General features: G+C 56.7%; 1 protein-coding gene across 1 annotated transcript; it reads right to left on the bottom strand.

Moving 5' to 3' along the window:
- Positions 1-454: 454 nt before the first annotated feature.
- TMEM92 (transmembrane protein 92) lies at positions 455-7,739 on the bottom strand. The gene is made up of 5 exons (XM_080679140.1): positions 7,644-7,739; positions 3,548-3,570; positions 2,635-2,709; positions 2,270-2,468; positions 455-2,061 (listed from the first exon to the last, which is right to left on the bottom strand). The coding sequence occupies exons 1-5, from the start codon at positions 7,710-7,712 to the stop codon at positions 1,948-1,950; spliced, it is 480 nt and encodes a 159-aa protein (XP_080535266.1). The 5' UTR covers positions 7,713-7,739; the 3' UTR covers positions 455-1,947.
- Positions 7,740-8,206: the final 467 nt, after the last annotated feature.

Here is an 8,206-nt window from a genome sequence, read left to right as displayed (position 1 = left end):
TGCCTCCTGCACGCCCCCTGCTGGAGATCAAGCCTGAAACCCAGGCATGTGTCCTGACCTGGAATCGAATTGTGACCTCCTGATTCATAGGTTGACACTCAGCCACTGAGCCCCACTGGCCGGCCAGGCGAAGTGATTCCATCTTTTATTATTCATTCATTGGGTTTGAACTGTTAAGCCAAGCAAAAGGCATGAAATTCTCAGTCATTGTGAAATTGCTGATCCACCCACCCGACCAGCCAGACATCCTCTATGTACCGCGTGCCGGTCAGTCCTGCACAGGTCTCACGAACGGTCATCACATGCCCTCACATGCCTGGTGGTGTCCAGGCTTTCCCATGTCCATTGTGTATCTATTCCCTGGGTCACATATATGTCATGAGTGCATCACATGTCTGAGTTCTTCTAGTCTCTTCCTCATAGCAGGGCTGATAATGCATGAATTACTGCCGATCAAAGTTCACAAGGTGAGTCTTTATTAACTTCCAAAGCTGATTCCATGAAAGAAATCTTTTGTTAAATTTGTAAAAGGCATACTTGCTCATGGTAAAAATACAAACAATGATAAAGCATACAAAGTAAAAAACTTCCTTACAACTGTGCTCCCTCTGAGGCCGCCTCAGGCAGGAACTCTCCGCCAGACAGCCCCTGCTCCCGGCCTTTGGGGGCTGGCTGTGCCATGCCCTCTGCCACCTGCCCCTGCCTGGGTCCTGATGCCCCAAGGCTGGGTATGACTAGGCGGGGCCTGGAGGAGCCGTCCCGGCCGGCACACCAGGGCCAGTTCCACCTCGGGTCCTGCCAGGAGCTCGGCCAGCGCTGCCGCCGTGCCCTCTGCCTGGGGAGGAAGGCCAGCATTCCTGGGCTGCAAGGTCAGTGTGCAGAGGAGGAGCCCAGCCCTGCTGGAGCCCTGAGACACGGGCATGCTCTCACTCACTCACGCTGCATGCGCCATGCTAGGCTCTCAACTCCATGCTCTGCTACAGACTCCCTGGGACCCAGCCCCAGGCACACTCTGTGCTGCAATGCTTTCCTCTTAAGGGTTAACGGCACAGATGGGACTGGAAGAAAAGGGTGGGTCTGCCCTCCAGGAGATTCCAGGGTGGGGCTGATCTTGGGAGGCCCAGCCCTACAGATGGCCAGCCTCCTTGCTCCCCGCCCCCATGGCGAGAGTCAGGGAGCTGAGCTCTGTCTCCCCAGGACAGCAGTGGGAGGATGGGGTGTGGAAGCACACACTGGTCACTTCCACCCCAGCAACCTGTCCAGGCTCTTTAGCACCCAGAGACCTCCAAGAACTGCAAGTCAAAGCATCTGTAAAGATCCTCTCCCGGAGGGTGGCCCACGGATGTACTGTCTTCCTAGGCTTATTGTCAACACGGTCCCTGAAGACTCATCAATGGTGGGATTTGGGGTGCAGAATGGCACCCCCCTCCCCCAGTTTCCCAGCAGAGTCTGGGCTCACCTGCACACATAGCCAGAGGCAGGTTCTCAGCAGCAGCAGCAACGAGCTAGTTTAGTGAGTACATGTGCCAGGGGGTAGGGTGGGGGAGAATAGGGCCTTCTCTATTCTGGTAGAACTGGAGCCGGCTCAGAGCTCACGCGGTTGGATCTCCTCGGTACGCAGTGTCCTTCACATCTCAGAGCCGCTGTCCGGTTGAGAAGCGGGGCGCTCTCCACCCCTCATCCTACTGCCAGTCCCCTCCAACTGCTGACACTTTCCTCTTGGCAGCCTCTAACTCGGGTTGGGGGTGGTGGCTGGACACTGTTGCTCCAGCCCCGCCTTTGGGACAAGCAAGACAGCTGGGGTGGGACAGGGGCAGGAAAAGCAATAAGTTAAATCCAGAGAGGTAGCAGGCTGGATGGGGGTGTTTCGGGGGCCCCAGGCGTCTCTGGCTTGATCCAGGAGGTGTCGGGAAGGTGACTGAGGCAGGATTCCAGGCAGGAGGTGGTTCAGAAGGCTGGGTTGTCAATGCCTCTGGGGACCCCAGAATGTTCTTCAGGCCTGAGGCTGTAGGGAGGGGGCGGTTCCAAGGGGGGCAGGCCCAGGTCTGGCTTCAGAATAATCTGCAGGGAAAGGAGGGGACACAGAGACTTCTTAGGGCCCGGCACTGGCATTGCCACCCGCGTGTACCAGGGACAGGAGTGACCCAATGCTGCTGCAGGACGCTCGCCGGGGTAAGGAGGCCTCCACCATCACTGCTGCTCTAAAAGCCGGACAGCAGGGAGATGCAGGAGGCCAAGGGGCAGGGCAGGGATTAGGGTAGACACCCACCTCACTGTAGGAGGGTGGCAGCTCAGGGATGGACACCCCGGTGACCCTCTCTGTGGGGGCGACAGTGGGCTGTTCTGGGGGCCTCATGTGATCCATCCGAGGGTCCGGTTCCTCCTCTCTGCAGTAGCGGCAGAAGCGCTTCGCCAGGCCGCAGATGCACATGATGGGCATCAAGGTCAGGAAGATGATGACGAAGATCCTGGGGGAGGAACCACCACCATCACCCTGAGCCTCCAGCCATCCCCGCCGCACCTCCCTCCCCCCACCCTGACCTGCACCCACCCCCAGGCCAGGAAGGCCAGTCTGTCCTGTGTGGACCAGGCCCCTCAGAGGGCTGAGCCCGAAGGAGCTGGCCCTGGGCTCACCTAATGGGGCCGGAGAAGAGCTCATACTCCTGGCAGCAGGTGTTACCGCAGCATTTGAACCCTTCAGGGCAGGTGCTTCTCGTGGGGGCAGAGAGAGGCTGTTGTTACCAAAGTGGGGAGGCAGAAGAATCCCAGTCTCCCCCAAACGCACCCATACACTCAGGACATGAGCCATGCCCCTTGTGGGGGGAGGGCAGGGGCCCCCTCTGGGCTCAGTGGGAGGAACCAAGGTCCAGGGGCATCTCACCACTGGCCTTGTGCACTTGGGCCAAGTCATGCTCCTTCCTGGGCCTCACTTTCCTCATCGACAAAATGGGTGTAACGAGTGTCCTGCCAACCTCAGTGGGCAGGTGTGGGGGATGGAGTGTGGTGGTGGAGAGAGGGGGAGTGGGGAGTGTCCGGAGCTAACTGAGGAGGAGCGAGGAGCCAGCCCTTGCTGGTGCCCACAGGGGAGGAGGAGGAGGAGGAGGAGGAGGAGGAGGAGGAGGAGGAGGAAGAGGAGGAGAAGGAGGAGGGAGGAGCCAGTGTTCCTGCCACACCCAGTGCTGACTCTCCTGCCTATAGACCACCCGCCTTCTCCTGGTGCTCAGGCTTCCTGGCATTTCTATATGAAGGTCCCACACTGTTTGCCCCCCACTCCCAGGGTCCCCTCAGAGGGGAGAGGGCCTGAGACTGTAGTAAGAAGGAGGGGGACTCGGCTTCAGAAGGCCCACGGTGTGAAGCCCCCCTGGGGTGGCTGGTGGGGAGTGGGAGGGGCAGAGTCTCCTTCTCTGGGTAGGGGTGTGTGGGGATGGTTTCCGGCTGGAAGGGGAGAGGGTGATGGATGTGCTGCTCCCTCCCATGAAGACAGGCAGGACAGGTCTGCGGTGTCTCCTCCCCAGTTTGGAAGTTATAGCCCAAACCCCAGACTTACAAGAGGCCACATTTGGCTGCAGCCTGTGGAAGAAAAGAGGCAGAAGTTAGGGATCATAAACTCAGATGCTGCCCAGGTCCCTGACCGCCAGCAGGTCCCCAGTGGAGCAGCATCTTCCCCCAAGCCTGCTCTCCACCTCACCCCGCCATGCCCCCAGGTCAATGATGGGAGCCCTGGCTGCCCGCTGGAGGCCCCCAGCTCTCCTTCCCTTGCCCCCACCATATTCGCTGTTCCCCACGTCTGTAAGCTCACACCCTCTTACATCTACAGTCCAGGACGCTAAACTCTGCCCACCAGAGTCACTCCCCACAAAAATCTGATGACCCCCAACCATGCTGGAAGCCCCTGTCAGGGGCTCCCTGGGGCCCTGACCCCCAGCCACCAGCCTTAGCCGCCCTCTCCCCTCTTGCACACACACCCACTGGGAGTTCCCTGCACACACCCCGCTGCTTTACACCGACAAGCAGGGGCAGGCCAGGCCCTCTTCCCCACGCCTTCATGGTCTGCTGAACCCTGTCCATTCCTCAGATCCCTGCCTGGCAGGGCTCCTCACTCCTTGCAGCCGCCCCACCCACCTCTCTGGAACCAGCCCCTCTCCCCGCAGCTCTTCTGCACTAGTTCTGTGGGGCATCCAGGTGTCTGTCCAGAATTTCATCCAATTAATAGCGATGATGTGTATTGCTTGGAACATTCTTCCCCCAGGTATCTGCAAGGCTGGCCCCAGCACCTTCCTTTCTGACCATCTTACTTAGAATTATATCACCGGCCCCAAAGCAGTCCCCTTCCCTCACTGCGCTTAATGTTTCTGCATAGCTCTTATCAACATGTAACATACCACACATTTTCCTTTATCTTGTTAATTGTGTGTTTCCTGGGTAGAGCATAAACTCCACAGGGGAGGGATTTTGGTCTGTTTCATTACTGTTGAAAACCCAACAAAATTGGCAGAATGAAAGAGCATTCATTAATTGCCTGGTTTCATTTCTTCCTGGCCACTCCCAGACTGGGTTTGGGGAGGAATGCAGCGATGGGAACATAGTAGGGAATGGGAGGTTATGTCACCCCAGCCTCCCGGAGACAAACAACCAGGGCTCAAGAATAAGAAGTTAAGTCCGGCCCTAACCGGTTTGGCTCAGTGGATAGAGCGTCGGCCTGCGGACTGAAGGGTCCCAGGTTCGATTCCAGTCAAGGGCATGTACCTTGGTTGTGGGCACATTCCCAGTAGGGGGTGTGCAGGAGGCAGCTGATCGATGTTACTCTCTTATCGATGTTTCTGACTCTATCCCTCCCCCTTCCTCTCTGTAAAAAAAATCAATAAAATATATATATATATAAAAGAAGTTAAGTCCGGCCAGCATGGCTCAGTGGTTGAGCGTGGACCTGTGAACCAGGAGGTCATGGTTCAATTCCTGGTCAGGGCACATGCCTGGGTTTGGGCCTCGATCCCCAGTGTGGGGTGTGCAGGAGGCAGTCAATCAATGATTCTCTCTCATCACTGATGTTTCTATCTCTCTCTCCCTCTCCCTTCCTCTCTGAAATCAATAAAAATATAAAATAAAATAAAAAGAAGTTAACTTTGATGAGACCATCCTATCTTTAGACCTTTTCTTGAAATATTCCAGTAACATTACAATTGCTAATGACAACAACAGCGAGCTAAGAATACCACTGACAGCCAAGGGTAGCTGCACCGATTCCCCCTGTGTGTTCAGTCCCGTGTGAGTACCAGCTTCTCACAAGCCTTGGACAGTGGGCACTGGAGCAGCAATGAATCCCTGGGGCAAGTGGGCCCAGGGCAGGGGAGGACCACACAGCACAGAGGGGCCACGGCAGAGTTGGGGCAAGACCAAGGGGTGCAGACACTCAGTGGCAGCCCCTTCAGATCCCAGGCCCTATCCCTCCTCCCTCTGCTGGCCCCCAGCTAAGCAGAACAGATGTGAACAGCTTAATAAGTTTGGCCTGAGTTCCTGTTTGGGAGGGATAGGAGATCTTCTCTGAGATTTCTCTTCCCCCATATACCAGAGGGCGGTCTTGTCTGAGGTGGTCCAGAGCCTGAGTTCTATCAAGCATCAGGATGATCTTGGGGAACCTCAGCTTACAGTCAATGTGCTGCATAAGCATGTTTTGGTCAATAACAGACCACATAGACAACAGTGGTCCCATCTATCTATCTAAAGCCCCTAATATGCAAATCGACCAAACGGCTGAATGACCTGTAGAACCACTGGATGCTATGACATGCACTGACCACCAGGGGGGCAGATGCTCAACACAGGAGCTGCCCCCAGCCCGCAGGCCCCGACTGGTGGTGGTGGGTGGTGCCAGACCAGCCAAGGTGAGTGCGAGTGGGGCCCCTTGATTGCCCTGCCGGTTGCCCCGCAGAGGGAAGCGACTGGTGGCAGTGGGGGACAGGGCCAGCAAGCGGGCAGCGCCAGGTCAGCCAAGGCATGTGCAAGTGGGGGCCCTGATCACCCTACCGATGGCCCCACAGATCAGCCCTGATTGCTGGCCAGGCCTAGGGACCCCACTCGTGCACGAATTTCGTGCACCAAGCCTCTAGCAAGATTCTAATGGAGCTGAAAATTCCTGTTGCCTAGTGATGCCATAGCCAGCAGAGCAACTTCCAGTCCTGCAAGCTCCATTCCTGGTTAGTGCCCCATACAGGTGTACCATTTTTCAAATTGTTTATACTGTATTTTGACTGTACCTTTTCTATGTTTAGAAACACAGACACACTGTGTTACAGTTGCCTACAGGATTCAATACAGTAACTTGCTGTACAGGCCATAGGCTATACCAGTGGTCGGCAAACTCATGAGTCAACAGAGCCGCAAACCACAGCTTGCAAGCCATATGTGGCTCGCGAGCTGCAGTTTGCCGACCACTAGGCTATACCATACAGCCTAAGTGTGTAGTAGGCTATACCAGTGGTCGGCAAACTCCTTAGTCAACAGAGCCAAATATCAACAGTACAACAACTGAAATTTCTTTTGAGAGCCGAAAACCGACTTCTGCGCATGGGCCACGAAGTTTCAATCGCACTGTACGTGCGTGCCCGCACGTGGTATTTTGTGGAAGAGCCACACTCAAGGGGCCAAAGAGCTGCACGTGGCTTGCGAGCCGCAGTTTGCCGACCACTGGGCTATACCATCTAGGTTTGTGTAGGTGCACTCGATGAGGCTCCCGCGATAAAATCACTTAACAACGCATTTCTGAGCATTTACACCTGTTGTTAATCAGAGCATGGCTTCACACTGTACTTACAGGTGAACTGGGGACATCAGCAGCACCTGTGCCCTGAAGATGTTGGGAGGAATCAACAAGAGGAAGGGCCTAGTGACTGAGGAGTACCAGGGCTTCAGGGGCAAAGCGGCCCTGAAAGTCGAATGTGCCCTGCTCTGGGAAGCCAGCCTGGTTAAAAATCTGTCTTCTAGACTCACATAGGTGTCCAGGAGAACCTCCCATCGCAGAACTGGATAGCACTTCCCCATCCCTGGGGGTGTGAGAGAGGGGGTGTGTGAGGAGGGCGTGCCTGCCCACTCAGAAGAATCACAGATTTCCGAGACAGCCTTGGGTCAGGCAGCCAGATCAAATCCCCACTCCTAGAAAGGGACTAAGGAGCCAGCTCTCCCCTGGGGCACAAGCAAACAAACAGTCCAGAGATGGCCAGGACTTCTCCAAGGTCACCCAGCACTAGAGAACAGAGCTGGGGAGACAGGCTAGCCAGGCGTCCACACCTCAGTTCCAGACAGTTCCCGTTTTCTGACGCATCAAGGAGCGGGAAGGACTATCCAAGGCTAAGTAAGGTGCGGATCAAAGTCCCCACTCGCACACAGGTGCCAGGTGTCAGATGGTGGTGGGCGAGGGTCAGAGTCACTGCACAGCCCCCCAAGGCGAAGGAACCCCGGCCTTTTCAGGGCTTCCCTCAGCTGCCCCCACCTGCACCTCCCCAGCAAAAAGAAAGGAAGTGGCTAATTGCGTGTGGTCACGAGGAAACCCTAACAATGGGAGGTGGTGACCCGGCTCCAGAAGCAGTCCCCAGACCCCCAAAGGTCGGACCCTGAAAGTTCTAAAGCTTTACCTCCCGAATGCTCACCTGTTGGAGGCCGGCCAGCAGGCCGAGCAGCAAGGTGGGTAAGAGGCGGAGGACCCAGGCGTCCGACATCCTGGTGTTGGGGCCACTGAGCTTCCGTGTGTCAGGGGAAGAGAGGGGAGGAGAGGAGAGGCGGGGAGAGGCGGGGAGGGGCGGGGAGGGGAGGGGAGAGGCGGGGAGGGGCGGGGCCGCGACTTCTCCCACGTCTCTCCACCTATGGGGTCCCGCCTCGGGATGGGGCGGAGCTTCTGCGCCGCCAGAGGCCGGACTTGGGGCAGGGAGGAGGCGGGAAGGAGAGGGGAGAGGTCCGGGTTGGGTTTTGGTAATTGGGAAATAGATGAGATTAATTGAGAAAAATTGTGGGGTCAGTTCAAGACTACTAAACTACCCCTTCCCAACTCCCAACCACTGCCCCACCCCTAAGTGGCCCCAGGCTTAAGGGAGGGAGTGCTGCGCCGGGCAGGGGCGAGCGGATGCTGGCAGAGGGGGCCACTGGAAGTCCCTTCACACCTGGCCTTCTGCGGGGCAGAGGTTGAGGGGAAAGAAGGTTCTGGAGTGGATTCAGG

Source organism: Plecotus auritus (genome assembly GCF_963455305.1).
Source record: "Plecotus auritus genome assembly, chromosome: 7".
NCBI classification, from domain to species: Eukaryota; Metazoa; Chordata; class Mammalia; order Chiroptera; family Vespertilionidae; genus Plecotus; species Plecotus auritus.
The sequence above is the reverse complement of the archived record's forward strand: the minus strand, read 5'-3'. Positions and strand labels throughout refer to the sequence as shown.